The 19,271-nt window shown below is 41.6% G+C and overlaps 1 protein-coding gene across 4 annotated transcripts in view; it reads left to right on the forward strand.

Annotated features, from left to right (window-relative positions):
* Nucleotides 1–19,136, forward strand: part of NMNAT1 (nicotinamide nucleotide adenylyltransferase 1) — a 24,116-nt gene extending 4,980 nt beyond the window's left edge. For 3 of the 4 annotated variants that reach the window (XM_057695818.1, XM_057695796.1, XM_057695807.1), the window contains exons 3-6: nt 13,846–14,016; nt 16,077–16,260; nt 17,929–18,074; nt 18,572–19,136. In XM_057695818.1, coding sequence (XP_057551801.1) covers nt 13,902–14,016; nt 16,077–16,260; nt 17,929–18,074; nt 18,572–18,972 — 846 coding nt within the window. In that variant the 5' untranslated portion in view covers nt 13,846–13,901 and the 3' untranslated portion in view covers nt 18,973–19,136. Of the gene's footprint in view, nt 1–2,283; nt 2,303–13,845; nt 14,017–16,076; nt 16,261–17,928; nt 18,075–18,571 lie in introns of those variants that run through there. The other variant, XM_057695829.1, reaches the window with a different exon arrangement.
* The last annotated feature ends 135 nt before the right edge of the window (nt 19,137–19,271 follow it).

The following is a 19,271-nucleotide window of genomic DNA, read 5'->3' on the forward strand; positions in this document are numbered from 1 at the left end:
TATTCAATTCAATTCGACTAGTAATTAGAAAGTTTTCACTTCTAGGGTTTAGCAGCTGTGGAAAAAGTAGTTTGAAGACTAACTTTAAATTTCAGTTTTTTAAAATTTTAAATGGAGAGTAGTGGGTGTCAAACATCATTTTTTTTTTCTTATAGTAAATTTAATGAGTGTAAATATTGTTTTTATTTTCTCAAACTTCCTTTGACATTCTCTCAGAAGGTTGCTCATAGGTGCATTTACCCAACATTTTGCTTATAACTTCGGAGATGTTGTGCCTCTGAAGCCCAGGTACAGGTTAAGAACCACTGAAACAAAGCATCCCCCCCAGAGTTGCTCAGCAAAGGTTTTCCACTCTGAGCAAACATGGGTTATAGCAGAAAGTGTTGTCAGTCCTTGAGGGAGTACTGCAGATCGTAGCTATCTAAATTATGAGGGGGCTGAAAAATAGCAGTTTTAGAATTTTATAATTTTCACCTATATCAGGAAGAGCATAATTTATATTTTGTAAGATGTCGGTAGCATAAAATAAATTTCTTAATGAAATTAACTCTAGTGAAACCAGACTTGGTTTTGGAGGAAACAATAAAACCATAAAAGTGCATGAAAATTCAGTTTTATAGGTTATGGATTAACGTGCCAGTGAAATTATGCTTTGAGTTATGCTTATCAGTTAAGAAATAAAATTTCATTTTCTGGAGTTAGGAATGTTGCATAGTGTCAAGACACAGAAACACCAAGCAGCCTTGGTCTTAAGAAGCAGCCTCTTGCATTTAGAAAGAGTTAGTTAAAAACTTCCAACTAGCAAAAAATGATTGGATTCTGAATGTATTTTGAAGATGGAACCTTTAGGACTTCCTATTGGGGAGTGGGAGAAGAAAAGCAATGCATTTAGCATAATTTGAGGTACTTGACTTTAGCAGCTGGAAGGATGCAGCTGTCATCAGCTGAGATCTTCGGGTAGCTCAGGTTTGGGGGTGGAGGGCAAGATAGTTCAGAAAAAAAAGAAACTTCTGATAAAAATCCTATCTTGAGAAAAGTTGACATTCATCTGACATGTTAATACTTGGTTACTGAGGTCTAGAGAATGTAAAAGGCTGTGTTGTTTTTAAGTGGTTTCTGTTAACCATAGTAATAGAACTATTTCAGAGGATTTCACTGTGAAGGTATGAGTTACTCGTGTTTCTAATTGCTGAGTTTTAGTGCTATGTCTGGAATGTGGAAGGTGCTCAGAAAATGTCAGTGTGGTGGTTGGATAGTGTTTGTTAGGTAACTTCCCCTGCAGCAGGTACCACCTGAACAGAGAAACAGATGGAAAACAATCATTCCCATTTGTGAAGGTCTGTGCCTGTCATAGATGTGTTAGGAGATGTTTGTATTAAACTTGTTCCTTCTGCCAAGAGATACTGTCCTTTCCCTCAAGAAATGGCATTGTCTCCACTTCCTAAAGACCTTGAGAGCATCTGTGAGTAACTGGCTTCTCCTTAAAATCCCCCAGAATCTGTCAATACACACAGAACAAGTCAAAAGACAAAGCATCACGCAGGTCAATTGGCTTTCTCCAGACAGCAGTTGACTGTCGCGATGCAGGAGATGGGTGTAACCCGGGGAGGGGATGTCATGATGATTTTTACTCTAATGTCTCCCCCTGCACTTTTAAAGAAGTGATAGGTTGACCTTGTTCAGATATACAGTCTGGATCACTGTGTTCTTTTGAAACTAGACCTTTGTTCATTACTGAGATTTATATTTTTCTTCTTCCTCGTCAATACTTATTATTACAGCAACCATCCAGCTGACGCGACTAACTTCATCGAAACAAAAAAGGAGGCTCAGAAAGTCATACGTTCACTAATGATCGTGAAAGTATCTAATAGGAGATCCTTATTGGGGCTGAATTTGGTTGTGATGTTGACCCGGTGATTTTGGTTGAACGATTCCTTTTTACCTACTGTCAGTGCTCATTGACGCTGTCACCTGCCAACTTTCTTCCTAATAACTGGTTTTGATGTGCTTCCTGTTGTCATGATTCTGATGTTTGCTGACCATTTCATCTAGGAGTAGCAGGGTGAAGGTGGTCACGTGCTTGCTGGCAGTTGTCAGGTGACAAGGCTACTGGAAAAGGCTCAACCTGCCAAAGACATATATCTAAGGCAGGGGACCAGCAGGGCTCAAAAGCCAGCTTCAGACTGTTGATTTAGCCTCTGGCCTTGGAGACGTCACACTGGCCAACCAGGTCAGCCCCAGGCTTGAGAAAAGCACTGTAGGAAAAAAATGGGATCTAATTAAATGGAGTGGAAATAAGGTGAGAAGGATGGCTTCTTATATCCCATTCTAACCCTCTCCACTTTTTCTTTGCTTTTCAAACTCTTTAGCTTCTTAGAGCTCCTGCTTTAAGAGGAATTAGAGCTTCTCCTTGCAATGTAACAATCCTAGCTGAGCATTTACTTTCTTTGAAAGACTGGTAAGCCTTTAACAGGTATGAGTTACTGGAGAAGTTTTTGCTTACCTGTAGAAACCAGGCTGCTCACTGACAGCAGCACAGACAAGTCGTAAAGTTCTGGAGTTGTTTTTTCCTATATTTGGGAGGAAAAAAACACTGTGAGGAATACTTGTCTTTTAATTGCAACACATATTTTAAATGTTTTTGCTGAAAGGATTTAAACAAAGGCACCAACTCAGCAAGAGATGGAAGGCTTCCTGCTTAACGTGCCAAACCCAGTCCAGCACTTCCTTTCTTAACTTTTTTTTCTTTTTCTTAATTCTAGTGAAGTGGAATTTACCCTACAAAAAGGAAAATGTCTCATGGAATTTTTAAACTTTCCCTGGTGAAATGTTTTAACTGAGACATATGTGTAATTAGAAGTTCTACCTCCCCCTCTCTATGTTTTTAGTGTAAGTAGAAATACACTACTAAATTTTAGTGTCAGTAGAAAATAAATATTGAAGACTAATGGTGCGTTGTATACAGCCAAGCTTTCAGATTAAGATGAGCCTTTAGAAATTCAGTATTTAAAAACGTACACAGTCAGTTGCCAAAAATGTTAACACCATGGTGCAGACTCCTTCACTGAAGGATCCCACACCAAATACAGAAAACATCCTCTTTAATGCCTGTGGGACCGGTTCCATCCAAGTAAGCAGCACAGTAAAACCTAAAAGGACAGCGCAAGAGCATCAGAAATACATTCCTTTTTTTTAAAATTGAAGTGTAGTTGATTTACAATGTTGGGTTCATTTCTACAGTATAGCAAAGTGATTCAGTTATACATGTATTCTTTTTCATATTCTATTCCAATATGGTTTATCACAGGATATTAATTATAGTTCCCTGTGCTATACAGTAGGACCTTGTTGTTTATCTATCCTGTATATAATAGTTTGCATCTGCAAATCCAAACTCCCAGTCCTTCCCTCCCCCACTCCCCTTTCCCCTTGGCAACCACAAGTCTGTTCTCTGTGTCTGTGAGCCTGTTTCTGTTTGGTAGATATACTCATTTGTGTCGTATTTTAGATTCCACACATAAGTGGTATCATATGGTATTTGTCTTTCTCTTTCTAACTTTGCTTAGTATGATTATCTCTAGGTCCATCCATGTTGCTGCAAAATGGCATTATTTCATTCAGAAACATATTCTTGAATGCAAAACCTAAATAGAAGGTGTTTCCTTGTGTATCTACTGTGGAACAGAAGTGCTCAAAACCTAGCCAGGGGCTTCCTAGGTGGCGCAGTGGTTAAGAATCCACCTGCCAATGCAGAGGACATGGGTTCGATCCCTGCTCCAGGAAGATCCCACATGCCACAGGAGCAACTGAGCCCGTGTGCCAAAAAAAAAAAAAAACAAACCTAGCCAGGCTACAGTCTTACTTTGATAGAGGCCATGTTCTTACTATTGGCAGTGCTGGTGATAATAACTGGGACTTTTTTTGAATAATTCCCCCATTAACTTCATTTAAACCTTACAGCAGAACTGTGAAGCAGATATTTTTATCTCCATTTTAGAAATGCGGACAGGGAAGGTCAGAGAGGTGAAGTAGCTCCTGCTGTTGTGGGGTGACTCTTTGAACTGGCCTCCCACCAGGGAATCTCTGGAGGCTCTTTCTAGAACCGAGCTAAGGCACCCAATACCTTTTTTCCTTTTATAAAAACTTAGACATAGTCTAAGTTTAAACTGCACATCACTCTTAAAAGTACATACAAAGGAAAATATAACTAAAATATATCAGTTAAAGTATTGCTAAAACTTTGGTACATTTCAGGGTCCAACTCTTCTGTATGACTGTTTGACTTCAGTTAGTTGGGATCCCTGGTTTTCTACCCATATCATCTCCTTAGTAGCTATTTATTGAATGAATGGATAAAGCTGATATTTTTATAACTGTAAAGAATTTTATAACATCAAAACAAAACATTAGTATTTAATTTAATTTGGTTTCATATTCAAGTTGTAGGATGACTAACAGGGATACTAAGGAACTTTTTAAGAATTCCCTTCAGGGACTTCCCTGGCAGTCCAGTGGCTAAGATTCCACACTTCCACTGTCGGGAGCACGGGTTTGACCCCTGGTTGGGGAACTAAGATCCAGCATGCTGTGCGGCATGGCCAAAAACAAAAACCAAAAAAAAGAATTCCCTTCACCTGAATTCTAAATGTGAATTTTTTCTTAGGTTTCAGTCTGTGAGCTCTTGAAGAGGAATAAGTCCTATCTTACCGTTTTTATTCTAGCAGTGTCTGGCAAATAGTAGACACTTAATAAGTGCTTGATAGAATGACTGTACACTTACCAATTGTGAAGAAAGTAAAGATGATATTACAAACCAGGTTGGTGAGGAGAGGTTGACTGCAGTATCGAGAAGATCTGGGCCTAAAAATCAACGCAGTGGGTCATACGTTAATTGATTACTTATTAGAAGAAACCCATGCTGTTAGCATAACACCAGAAGGCACTGACCTTGAATTCTTTTGTTTTCTTTTCTGACTTTGGGGTTATTTATTATTTTATTTTGGCTGTTTTGGGTTTTCATTGCTATGCGCAGGCTTCTCTCTAGTTGTGGAGAGTGGGGGGGCTACCCTTCCTTGCGGTGCATGGGCTTCTCGTTGTGGTGGCTTCTCTTGTTGCACAGCACAGGCTCTAGGCGCAGGGGCTTCAGTAGTTGTGGTGCACAGGCTTCGTTGCTCCGCGGCAGGTGGAATCTTCCCAGACCAAGGATCAAACCTGTGTCCCCTGCGTTGGCAGGCGGATTCTTAACCACTGCGCCACAGGGAAGTCCCTGACCCTTGGATTCTAATTGTAGCGCTAGGTTCATTTGGCTTCGGGCAACTCACTGCTCTTCAGAACCTTGGTTCATTTATTGTGACTACAAATTAATTAATGCTAGCATTAATAATAATATTATTGGGTTATTAATATTCTTAATTAGTGGGCAAATATTGTTTACCATTTTTCTAATTCATGTTAATTTGATACTTTGGTGAAAAAATATTTTGTGGAGATTCTGGCCTTCTGAAGTCAGGAAATATGCACGACCACACACAAACCTCTTATAGTAGAAGTTGGCAAGTTTAAATTAGGCTGATTACAACAAATGTCGCAGCTTCCATTCCTTCCCCATCATTTAAGTTTTCAGATTTTTTTTTAGGATTTTCACACTTTTAGAACTACAGTTTATTTTGAATGTATCAAACTGCATTTGCTTCATTTGCCTGAAAAAGGTATTAACTAAGTTTTTCGGCCAAAACCAGTTTCCAACATAGAATCCGAAATAACAGTCATGATCTGGTCGGGCGTGTCTCCCGCAGCCCCGAAGACGTCAGCTAATGCTCAGCTGTGGGGACTGGTCCCTAGGGAATCCGTACATTGACACATCGGCGCCCTCATTGTTTCCCATTTGACGACTTCTTACATTAGAAGAAATAACTTGATTAACAGTTAAACTCAGTCTGCCCAAATCCCAGCTCTCCTCGCTGTCCTGAGATTTTTGACTCTTCAAAGAGGTGAAGCAGGTGACTACCTTAATAACAGGGGCAGAACAATGGGGCAGGCTGCACTTAAACATGTAACAGGAATGGCAGAGGGCCCCCGGGCCACCCCCACGGGTAAGATGTGCGCGCTGAGCTGCCCGGGAGGGGTTGGCTGCAGAAGGAACTCACCTGAGCAGAACGTAGAACTGGAGGGTCAGAACTGCCATCCCAGACAGGAACACTGTCACTTGGCTGCATGGGACACCGTGAGTGACATTGTACATGAACTCTTTTATTTATCTATTTATTTTTAATAAATAAACAAATTTATTTTAAAAAATAAAAATAAAAAATAAAAGTCAAGGCAGACTAGGAGTATGGGATTAACAAATATAAACTACTATACATTACATAGATAAGCAACAAGAATTTACAGTGTAGCACAGAGAATTATAGTCAATATCTTGTAATAACTGATGCTGAAAGCTCAGCTTCTCTGTACACCTGTGCCAAATCAAATCTCCGAGACAGAGTTTTGGGTGAAGTAGAAAAGGACAGCTTTATTACTTTGCCAGGCAAAGGCAGACACAGCAGGCTCCTGCCTTGAAAAACTATGTGTCTCTCACTTGGAGAAAATGGAAGTTTTATAGTAATTGTTCAAAGAGGGTGTCTGTACATTACTCTTTTAGTGATAAAGTGGCTTCAAGAAACCAAATTCAGGTTCTGTTTCTTGGTAATGTTACATCAAACCACAGAATTAAAGCTTTAAACATGGCAAAGATGAATTGAGATCCATCCTGTTACAGCAAAATTATGTCTAATGATACTTCACTAAGTAATAGTTACCATTTATTGCACGCCTACTCTATCACAGTAAAAGGCACTGTGATACTGGTCTCTAAGGAATCTTGAGAACCTTGATTTCTTATTTATTTATTTGGCTGTGCCAGGTCTTAGTTGCAGTATGTAGGGTCTTTAGTTGCAGCATGTGAACTCTTAGTTGCAGCATGTTGGGATCTCATTCCCTGACCAGGGATCGAACCTGGGCCCCCTGTATTGGGAGCACGGAGCCTTAGCCACTGGACCACCAGGGACATCCCTGAGAACCTTGGTTTCTTTACCATGGCTGTAAATTAATGCTGTAAGACAACCCACAAGTAATAGTAAGTTATTAATATTCATAATTAGTAGACAAATGTGTTGCATTTTTTATTCACTTTCTCATTTAATGTGCACACAATCCTGTGAGGTGGGACTGGTTTCCCATTTTGTAAATGAGGAAACAGGCTCAGAAAGATTAACTGTCTTGTCTGAGGACAGACACCTTGTAGTGTTAAGTGGTAGAACTACAGTCTGAACTGGGTCTGAGAGTCCTAGCCGTGACGCTATGTTATGTTAGCTCTGCCTCCAGCCAGGCGGTTCACATTGAATAACTCACATTGAGTGAGTTAGCCTACCTACCACAACTTACACAACCAAATGAGGTCTGGGGTTACTGCTCAGACATTTCTGAAATTCTTTTGAGATTACACACATATAGTTTCCATGCTAATAGGAAAAATTTCCTCCTTAACTAATAGTTCTCTCTCTTCACTGTAAACTGTTATTTACCTTTATTATTTATTTTATTAGCTGGATTTAGTGCTGCGTGACATTAGGATATCTGTAGAAATCAAACTTTCCCTCCAAAGACAAAGAGTTACCCCCAGTGAAGGTACTCAAAACAAAAAGCAATTTCAAAATATACCCCCAGGCTAAAGCAGTGGCACTTTGTTAGAACTAGACTGTGGTTACATGTTTAAGGTTACTGTTTTAAAAGGAACAGTATCCCTTTAGAGGTGTAAGTCTGAGTTGTCAAGTCGATCCCATTAACAGTAGGTCAAAATAGATATATCGAGCATTCCGAAGTGTGACAAGAAAAGCCAGACAGTTTTTTCTTTGTTACTGTTTTAAAAATTGACTTAATGTTTACAAAATATTTCATTCATGTTTACACATCAGTGTTATTTGAAACTTAAAGTCAGTGATTCTAAAATTGAAAGTAAATTTTATTCCAACCTCATTCAGCCTCAGGAAAAAATGAACTTTTTGCCCCAGTGGGCTGGGGAGGGGCACTTACAGCCTGCGCTGATGAGGTCTTGGCAGCCAGCAGTGCAAGTGATAGGCTGTGTGAGCCAGACAGAAGTGAATCATGGTGACCCTGGTCCTTGAGCACCTGGAGCCAGGCAAGGAGGACCCAGAGCAGTCCTGTTAGAGCTTCCAGACCAACTCTTCTACACTTATTCTTCACCTGCCCGAGGCCCCCTTCCATACATAAAAACCCTGCAGAGATACGGAGGAAGTGCTCTCCCATGGAGAGGGAGAGGTCCTTGTTCTTTTATAGCCACTCGAGGCTATGATAGAAGCTCGCTGTAACCTAATTCTTCTGTGGCTTTGAGGATCTAAAGGCTAAAGCTGGCTGTGTTAACAGTGAATTAATAGGACTGAGCTGGATATTTGAGATAGGTCATGAATGTGAAAAGAGAGAAAGCTTCCTTTAAGCTGAGAGATCAGCTTCTCTCACCCCTTCCTCAGCCCTTCCCCTGGGGAGGACCTGGAAACCTGAGCTCACCCCCAAGGTCAGGGAGGGGCTTCAAGCTCTTTGTTCCATCCTTCCCTAAGCAGCCAGCAGCTCCCTGGGGACCTGTACCTCCAGCTCTCAACTTTACTGTTCTTCCAGCTTCCAGCTCAGTCTCCCTGGGGGGTGGTAGCTGAGACTTGAGATGGGTGGGCTGAAACTGACACTGGACTCCAGCTGAACCCAGCCCCTCCGCCACGGTCCTTGAGAGCTTGCTGGGTAGCTCGCCAGGTACCCTGCTTTCCCTGTGGGCCCAGGGCCACCCCATAATACCACAGGTCCTTTGCATGGGAATGGGGGTGGGGGGTGGGGACGGGTAAGAGGTGGGATGGAGGGAACAAGCCCCAAGTGAATCCTGGTATCATCCCAGGGATGATAATTGAAAAGTAGGACGTTTAAATTATTCTAACCAATGAACTCATTTTTTTAAGGCCATGTGGAGCAAATTATTGGCCCTTCTCTCCTGTATCTCCTATTAACAGTTAGCAGTGTGCCTGTGATCCTTGCTGGTGTTTGGAGTAGACCTCAAGTATTTATTGAATAAATGTTTCCTAATTTCCATTCCCACTGACTGTACTTAAATTGAAGCTCTCATTACTTTGTAACTGGCCTCCCTATCTTGTTTTGCCCCTTCCCATTAATCCAGTAGCATCACCGTCATCAGTATTATCACTTTCCTCACAGATAACACTATACCAGGCACTGTGATCAGCACTTTGCCATGTCGTGTCATCTCTGTTTTACTCATGTCACCTTATTTTTCTAGAGCCCTGTTGTCACTCCATTGCTCAGAAACCTTCAAAGTTTTCTGTTGTCTAAGGAACTGAAGTTCGCATTCCTCAGTTCCTCAGCCAGGAGGGCTCGTTTCCAATCTACATAGCTCCCATTTATCTCTCTCTCTCTCTTTTTTTTTTTCTTTTTTTTGGTGAGGGAGAACCTAGGAGTCAGGAAACCTAAATTCTAGCCCTAGTTCTGCCACTCACTAACTTTGGCCAATGAGAGCATAAAATCTGAGCAAAAGTAAGTTGGTCAAACTAGCAATTGGGTCTGAACACAATTAGGCTACAAATAAATGGTCCTGATACAGGTCTTTGGAGTGTTGGCAAGACTTAGGAGTACACAATGAGGTGTTTTAATTTTTTTTTTCTTTCTCTTTTTTTTTCTGGCTGCATTGGGTCTTCGTTGCTGTGCGCAGGCTTTCTCTAGTTGTGGCGAGCGGGGGATACTCTTTGTTGCGGTGCTCGGGTTTCTCATTGCAGTGGCTTCTCTTGTTGTGGAGCGCGGGCTCTAGGCGCGTGGGCTTCAGTAGTTGCATTGCATGGTCTCAGTAGTTATGGCTCACAGGCTCTAGAGAGCAGGCTCAGTAGCTGTGGCGCATGGGCTTAGTTGCTCCATGGCATGTGGGATCTTCCTAGACCAGGGGTCTAACCTGTGTCCCCTGGGTTAACAGACAGATTCTCCACAATTGCGCCACCAGGGAAGTCCCCAGTGAGGTGTTTTATAGCCTTAATTTCTAATTCATTCTCAGCTCATTATTCCTTCGAGATGTTTGTAATAGTGAAAAATTAGATAAACCTAAATGACCAATGGTAAATGATTAACTGGAAAAACTACATATCCAACAATGGATTATTATTTGGAACAAACTAAATGTGTTTGGCCATTTTTTTCTTTTCTGGTGAGAATTAAATTATAATGTGCATGAAAGTAGTTTATAAGTTGGAAAGTATCATATAAATGTCGATTTCTTTTTTTTTTTCTTTTTGGCTGTGCCACACAACTTGTGGGATCTTAGTTCCTTGCCCAGGGATTGAGCCTGTGCCCTTGGCAGTGACAGCAGAGTCCTAACCACTGGACCACCAGGGAATTCCCAAATGTTGGTTTCTTTATTGTCATTCGTTATATTTCTACATTAGCTATAAAAATACTTCAAGCTCTACAGGTAATTCCCCAAAAGTTCCCAAAACCCTTTGAGCAATTTGGCATCATTGCAATTATAAATGTTCCCAATTATTATTTTGAAACATAATTTGGATATATAAGAATATTTTTTAAAACTTCACAATAGCGAAGCTATTTTATTTAGTTATTTATTTTGGTTTACAATTTACAAACTTTTTTTGGGGGGGGACCACATTGCTCAGCTTGTGGGATCTTAGTTCCCTGGCCTATGGCTGAACCCAGGCTATGGCAGTGAAAGCACTGAATCCTTACCACTAGACCACCAGGGAGCTCCCGAAAGTATTTTATTTATTGGTTGTTAATAGGGAGTGTTTATTAAAGAAATAATTTGAGTTGGAGATGGAAAGGTTCACTGAGTCCCAGCACAATGAATGAGAAAGCCCCCCATGACAACACATCATTATGGCTTTTTGGGGGGCATAAAAAGAACATGCTTCAGACCCTCCAGAAAGAAAAAGCAGGTTACAGTGGAAGGAACAGGAATCAGAATAGCAGCAGACTTTCAGCAGCAGGGTTAGGTGCCAGAAAACAAGGAAGCATGCATGCATACTTTTAGAAGAAAATTCCAGCCTAGGAGTCTCTCAGTTAAGGAAGAATAAAGACGGATTTATCTTATCTCCCACGTGCCCTTTATTTGGAAGCTATTTGAGGATATGCTCCAGAAAAGTTAGAAAGTAAAACAAGAAAGACAATGACATGGCTGTAAGAAACAGGGGATCTACCTTAAGAGAGAGATGAAATGTCCCGTTTCCCAATGACAGATACATGATGGGTTAGAAATTTTCAGCCTAGATTAGAGAAAGAATTTCAGGGAAAAAAGCCTCCATGAAAAAACAGATTCAATAGAGTAATAATAATTGGTTGAACCATTTGAAATTGATTTTTTTTGAAGATCAGAAAGAGTTGAATTATAGCAACATGGTATGCAACATAAATAATTGCTATATTCGTAGTGTGTTCATTGCTTGCCAAAAGCAGCTTTCTGTAGTGTATGTGTATTCTCATTTAATTCTCACAATAATCATGAGGTAGGTAATGTTATTTTCTCTGTTTTAAGATTGAGAAAAACTGGGACAAAAGAAAGGTTAGGCTAGGGTTAGGTTGCTCAGGGTCATCCAGCTCTTGGAAGTATTGGAGCTGTGATTTGAACCCAGGCAGCCTGATTTCAGAGCTGGGGTTTGTAACTATTATGCGATATAGGCAGGAGGTGGGAGGTTACTTTTTTGTGGACTCTGATCAGTCCCAGGGGAGAGACCTATAAGACAGCCAAGTTACCACACAATGAAGCCTACTCCGCAAAAGCCCTACCTACCCACTTAGAACTTCCTATCAGCTCTTTGAGGGAAATTTAAAATATATCGTTAATATTGGTAGAGAAATAAGAGGGGTAATGCATTGGTGAAACAAGAACAGAATACCATAAAAAGGAACATTCAGACAACAAAGGTCTTAAAAATTGAGTATTGGGAATTCCCCGATGGTCCAATGGTTAGAATTCGACACTGTCATTACCAAGGGCCCGGTTTGATTCCTGGTTGGGGAACTAAGATCGTGCAAGCCTCGCAGTACGGCACAAAAGAAAAAGAGAGAGAGGATATAATAGCAGAAATGAAAACCTCAGTAAGTGGATTGGAAGATGAATTTGAGGATATTTAGAAATTAGAGCATGAAGGTAAGAGATGGAAAAGAGAAGACAAAGGGTAAGAAAATTAGAAGATCAGTCCCAGTGCTTCAGCTCTAAGTCTTAGGTACTTCCAAAGAGACCAGAGAAAATAGAAGGTAGAAAATCATCCGTGAAATAACGCGAGGACATTTTATACAACTGAAGGTTATGAGTTCTGAGATTGAAAGGGCCTGCTCAGGGCCCCGCACAATGGAAGAAAATAGAGCCTCGCTGGAGGACATCACTGTAAAATTTCAGAACACTGGGGATAAAGAGGAGGTCTCATAAGCTTCAAGGGAGAAATAACAAAAGCCACATTAAAAGGATCAGAATTACTGGAAGTGACTTTGGATTTCTCACTGTTAACACTGCAGTCCAGAAGCAATGCCTTGAGAATTCTGGGAGAAGATGACTTTCAACATAGACTAGAGATTCTCTCTGTCTCTCCCCTCCTTCTCTCTCCTATTCTCCCTCCCCCTCTCTCTCCCTCTCTCCCTCCATCCCCCCTCATTTACATAATCTGTGAGGATTAGCTCTCATACACTCTCACTACCCTTTCCCAAACTTCCCAAATATACAGCCTGCGGGTAATGGGGGTGTATGGGCTCATCTTCTTCAATCATAAGAGAAAGTAGATAGATACTCTACTTCGGATAAATTAAGAAATAGCATTATAAGCACATAATATACAATTACAATAGATTTGACCAGAAGAAATAGCTGAAAGAGTTAAAAGTGGTCACCTCTTAGGGATTTGGTTGAATGGTCGGTGAGCGGGATATGGTCAGTGACTGTTGGTTCCATTATGGACCTTTGTCACCCTATGATTTCAAATCTATATACGTGAATTTGTTTAATAAAAAAATTTTAATAAAATTTTAAAATTAGTTGCCTTGCACTACTTCATTAGGGTTATGGAAGGATCAAATGGAATGATTGATACAGAAAAAGTTCATCAGCTGTAAACTGTTATGCAGTTGAAAGTGATAATATGACCATGTTGACTAAGAGGATATGGATTTGAAGGATGGGTTGTTGGGGAGTTATGTTTGGTGGATGATAACGTCAGTGTATCTGTTAACCACAGCCACAATAGTGCAGTCACAGAACTGTACACATTCATTTTTGCTCATGAGTCTAGGTTCTCTGATCTGACCAGGCTCGGCTGACCTCACCTGGACTTGCTTGTGCATCTGAGCAGATTGTCTGGGGTCTGGCTGGTCCAGGATGGCCTCAGCCACGTAGCTGTCAGTTGGCTGTCTGTCAGTAGGAGCACCAGCTCTCTCCTGCATCTTCTGTCATCCTCCAGCTAGCCTGGGCTTGTTTTCATGACGGGGCAGGAGTCCAAAAGAGAATGGGAGTGTACACACGCCTCCAAGGCCTAGGCTCAGAACAGGAACCCTTTCCCATGTATCACATTGTTTGGGCCAAAGCAAGTCCCAAAGGGTGGGAAGGAGATTCCATCCCTTTACGGTAAGAGCTACAAGTGCACATTGAAAAGTAAGGGTGGAGAAATGGGGCCATTTTTGTAATTCACCCAGCGTAGTCACTGAAGCTGACTCTTTTTTCCATCTATTTGGAATGAGAACATGGAAAGACATCAAAAGAGCTGTAACTGAACTTACTTTCTTTTTCCTTTGTAGACAATAAGAGAGGTGTCAGAGTTTTCCATTTAGATCAACAACTTCACATTCTCAGTATGGAAAACTCAGAGAAGACAGAAGTGGTTCTCCTTGCTTGCGGCTCCTTTAATCCTATCACCAATATGCACCTCAGGCTGTTTGAGCTGGCCAAGGACTACATGAATGGGACAGGTAGGAACAGTAACCAAAAGCAATGTTGGGGTTCAGGATACACTACCCCACAGCGTGGCACTTTGGCATATTGAATATTTTAAGGTGAAGGATTTTGATAAAACAGCAGAAGCAGGAAGGTCACTCTGACCTCCTCCCTCCACCCCTCTTCCCTGAAGCAGATCGTGAAACATTCATGTGAGAGGTGCCCTCCCTAAACAGGGAGAAAGGAGCATCCTTGTCTCTGAAGACAGAGAGATGCCAAACAGGCCTTGCTAAATCCCCACAAGTTTTCTACACTTACTCTACTCTTTGCCCTATTCTATTTCCCCATGACGGTCTACCCTTCATCAAACCTAGCATAAAAATACAGTAAGCCCTCTATATAGAACAAGGTCCGTTCCGAGAGCGTGTTCGCAAGTCCAATTTGTTCGTTAAGTCCAACAAAGTTAGCCTAGGTACCCAACTAGCACAATCGGCTATACAGTACTATCCTGTAATAGGTTTATAATACTTTTCACACAAATAATACATAAAAAACAAACAAAAAATAAACATTTTTAATCTTACAATACAGGACCTTGAAAGGTACAGTAGTACAGTACGACAGCTGGCTTACGGGGCTGGCATCGAGTGAACAGGCAAGAAGAGTCACTGACTGCAGGAGGGAGAGGAGGTGGGAGATGGTAGAGCTGAAGGATCATCAGCTATGAGAGACGGAGGGCAAGCTGCAATTTCACTCACGCCTGACGTTGGTGGCACGGGTTCTCGTTCCTTGGTTCCTCGCTGGATTCAATTCCATCTACGCTCTTGAAAAAAACAATCCAGTGGTGTCTGGGTAGTAGCTCTTTTTTTCTCATCATAGGTGACACGGTAGCACTGGATTGCATTCTGAACGGCTGCTGCAACCTTTATGTTACCATTCAACGTTCAGGTCCTCGAAAACTAACAGTGCCTCCTCAAATAAAAATCCCCTTGCCATTTCCTGCGTCGTGAATCTCTTTGGTTCTTCAGTTACTTCTTCCTCTTATCTCTCTTCGTCCTTTCTCTGGGCCTCCAATTCCATCAGGTCTTCATTAGTAAGCTCCTTGTGTTGCACAGCAAGGAGTTCAGTGAAGTTGTCCTCTCGCAAATCTAGCTTGAAGTAAAGATACGGTACTACTGTACCCTGTACAGTACTGTACAGTAAAGTACACAAAGCACAACCGCTTGTAGAGGACGCACGCATGTGACAATGTACGCCAGACACGTGAACTGAGTTATGTGATTGGACATGAGAACGCACGTTCACATCTTTGAAAGGTTGCGACTTGAAAGTTCGTGTTTAGGGGACTTACTGTACTTAGGTTTAACTGTTTCTTGGGGTCTTTATTTCCTTATGAAGGCTCCCATGTCACATAAATTTACATTAAGAAAATTTGTATGCTTTTCTCCTGTTAATCTATCTTTGTCAGTTTCACACCCAGTCAGGGACCCTAAGAGGGTCGAGGAAAACTTTTTCTCACCTACATACACATAGATTTATTTTGTTTTGTTACGTAAATGATCAGGCTGTATACTGATAAACAGAGGGACGCGAGCTCAAACTCACTAATAATCAGGGAACTAAAATAAAAAATGAGATCTATTCTGCCCATCACATTGACAAAAAATTTTTTAAACTTGATAATGTCAAATATCAGGTGTTGGGAAGGAATGGTCTCTTGCACATACAAATGGATTAAAGCTTTGACAAGGCAGTTTGGCATATCAATCAACATTTAAACCTCTGAAGAATGTGGAGGCAGTGTTTGATGGGTACAGAAATTTCATTTGGGGAAGTTGAAAGAGTTCTAGAGATGGACAGTGGTGATGGTCGTACAGCATGTCACAGTACTGTACACTTACAATGGTTGAAATGGTAAATTTTATGTATATTTTACCACAATTAAAAATAAATTAAAAAATCTGAATTCCTGTGAGAAAAGGAGGGGCGGGGGGGGGTTGGAATCTGTGATTATGAAACCATATTGATGATATTTCCTGTGCATAAAATCTGATTTGTTATAATAACCTCATATCAAATCTAATTCTTTACCCAGGAAAATATAAAGTCATCAAAGGTATAATTTCTCCCGTTGGCGATGCCTATAAGAAGAAAGGACTCATCTCTGCCCATCACCGAGTTATCATGGCAGAACTCGCCACGAAGAACTCCAAATGGGTGGAAGTGGATACATGGGAGAGTCTTCAGAAGGAGTGGGTGGAGACGGCCAAGGTGCTAAGGTACCCGTTCCTGCATGAGGTGGTCACACGGTAACAGGGCGTGCGTGACGCTCAGCCTTCATGGCTTTTGTTGTGTTTTGAGATGTTTGCGCGCTTGTTAACTGTGTATATCCCTTTCAAAGAACAGAGGAAGCACTCCTGGCCTGTCTGTGCCCTAGGTGAGGAAGGTCACATTGTAAGATGATGTTACTGTGGTCACTCTTCCTAAGCATAAAAGAGAGAAGCAGGTAATTTAAGGAAGAGAAGCCACGATGCTTGATCATGGAGAGACCTGGATTTGGGCACTGCTTGCTTCCCTGACACCACATGGGTGTTGTCACAAATTGCTGTGCTCAAAACTCTGAAACAGTTCCAGTTTAAGGATTCAGAAACCAGAGTGAGTAACATCTAATTATTACTTAATGTTCTCTTGAGTATAAAACACAAGGACTATTCTGAAAAACCTTTCTGTCTAATATCTATTCTTAGAGTTTGAACCTTCTGGTTCTAACCATATCAGTTAGGGTTCAGATAGAAAATAGAAACCACTCTGAGTATTTTAAGCAGAAAGGGATTTTAGGTGTTCATGCAGAACTGTTGAAAGGGCTGGAAGAGTGGAAGTGGTGGTTTGTCTCAAGGTCATGCCTCCTTAGCTGCGGTTGGAGTTCAGGGAACTGCTCCTGCTTCTGCTGCCACCAATGCTCCTGTTAAACCATCCCAGTCCATAGGGTCTGGCCTTCACATTGACACGGTAAGAGATTGCTTGTCAGGGTCCAGTATATACTTGTTTTTCCTGTATTATTTGTGTGAAAAGTAGTATAGATCTATTATAGTACAGTACTAATAGCTGATTGTGTTAGTTGGGTACCTAGGCTGACTTTGTTGGACTCACAAACAAATTGGACTTATGGATGTGCTTTCGGAACGTACCTCATTCATATGTAGGGGACTTACTGTAATCGATATTAACTCTTGTTGTTATGACACAAGCACATACAGCTTAGAACAGTAATAGCTACCATTTGCTGTGCTCCCAGGATTTTCCTTGCTTTCCATCCTTTTTTTTTTTAATGTTTATTTATTTATTTACTTATTTATTTATCTATTGGCTGCATTGGGTCTTAGGTTTTCTTTGCTGTGTGCAGGCTTCTCTCAGTTGCAGTGAACGGGGGCTACTGTTCATTGTGGTGTGCAGGCTTCTCATTGTGGTGGCTTCTCTTGTTGCAGTGTTCAGGCTCTAGGCACGCAGGCTTCAGTAGTTGTGGCACATGGGCTCAACAGTTGTGGCTCTCGGGCTTTAGCATGCAGGCCCAGTAGTTGTGGCACATGGGCTTAGTTGCTTTGTGGCCTGTGGGATTTTCCCAGCCCAGGGCTCAAATCTGTGTCCCCTGCATTGGCAGGAAGATTCTTAGCCACGGTGCCACCAGGGAAGCCCCTGCTGTCCATTCTTGACAGCCAGAGCCCAGGGCTGCTGTGTCCTGGCCAGCATCCATTCTGACCCAGCAGTACTGTGTATTCAAAGTCATCCTTTCTGAGTAGTCAGGCATTGTCTGTACCTGTGGTTAAGTGTGTTTAATAGCACCCAACCTTTAACGTTGCATCAGAGGCCCTTAGGCATCTCCAGAGGGATGACATTTCAGTTGAGCATTGTGAGAAAGGGCAATGTTCTGTTGCTTTGTTGTTGTGCAGACACCATCAGGAGAAGCTGGAGGCTAGCAGCTGTGAACACCAGCAGGACTCACCTGTGCTGGAAAGGCCTGGACGGAAGAGGAAGTGGGCTGAACAGAGAGAAGATTTTAGGCAAAAGAAAAACCTAGAGCAAACAAAAACAAAAGGTCTGTATGTTTTACCAGGACTTACCAACAAGAGCTGAAAAGACTCTGGGGCTGAGCAAGCCCCCTTTGTATTTTACTTTCATATTCAGTATGTGTGGATGCCTGGAAAATGCCCCTTGTTAGGTTTCTTTTTTCTTTTCTTTTTTTTCCTTTGGCTTTGCCATGCAGCTTGCAACATCTGAGTTCCCCAACCAGGGATTGAACTCAGGCCGTGGCAGTGACAGCCCGGAATCCTAACCACTATGCCACCTGGGAACTCCCCACCCCTTGTGAGTTTTATGATAGGAGGAAGGGGGAGTCACAGGCACCCTGAGCTGCTTTCTCGCTCAGGAGGTAGACCTTCACTCTTGAGGTACCCTGGATCTCTTTTTAGAGAATCTGAATCTGGTTAAAACTAGGCGCCCTCGAGCCAGAAGAACACACATACATGTTCATTTTGATGCAGGGAGTTATTAAAAAAGGCAGACCCTGAAGCTCTGTGCTCTTCTTCTTCCCAGGAGGGCCAGAGGTGAAGTTGCTGTGTGGAGCAGATTTCTTAGAGTCCTTTGGTGTGCCCAATCTGTGGAAGGGTGAGGATATCGCCAAAATCGTGGGAGACTATGGGCTTATATGTATTACTCGGGCTGGAAATGATGCTCAGAAATTCATTTATGAGTCCGACGTGTTGTGGAAACACCAGAGCAACATTCACCTGGTGAAGGAATGGATCACGAATGACATCTCTTCCACCAAGATCCGGCGAGCTCTCAGAAGGGGCCAGAGCATCCGCTACTTGGTACCAGATCTTGTCCAAGAATATATTGAGAAGCATAATTTGTATAGCTCCGAGAGTGAAGAGAGGAATGTTGGGGTAATCCTGGCTCCTTTGCAGAGAAACACTGCAGAAGCAAACACATAAGAAATTCTCCAGCCTAGTATTTTGGACTCCCCTTTTGGGAATTTGACACTATATGGGTGTTAGTAACTGGGGGAAGGAATTGTGATCCGCTTTAAGAAATTAAAGTTTAAGAGCTTGGTAAAAATCAATAGTAAATTAAAAGCAGGTTTATCTTTTTATCAGAAGTTACTAAGAGGAATGTTTTTCTTTTTTTTTTTTAAGAATATACAAATGCCTTTGTCCTTAAAACAAGAGATTAGTAGCACTAAAATCAGAACATTCAGTCAAATTAACTGCAGAAAGAATTTTAAAAAGACATC

The sequence above is a fragment of the Hippopotamus amphibius genome, chromosome 1, assembly GCF_030028045.1.
Source record: "Hippopotamus amphibius kiboko isolate mHipAmp2 chromosome 1, mHipAmp2.hap2, whole genome shotgun sequence".
NCBI classification, from domain to species: Eukaryota; Metazoa; Chordata; class Mammalia; order Artiodactyla; family Hippopotamidae; genus Hippopotamus; species Hippopotamus amphibius.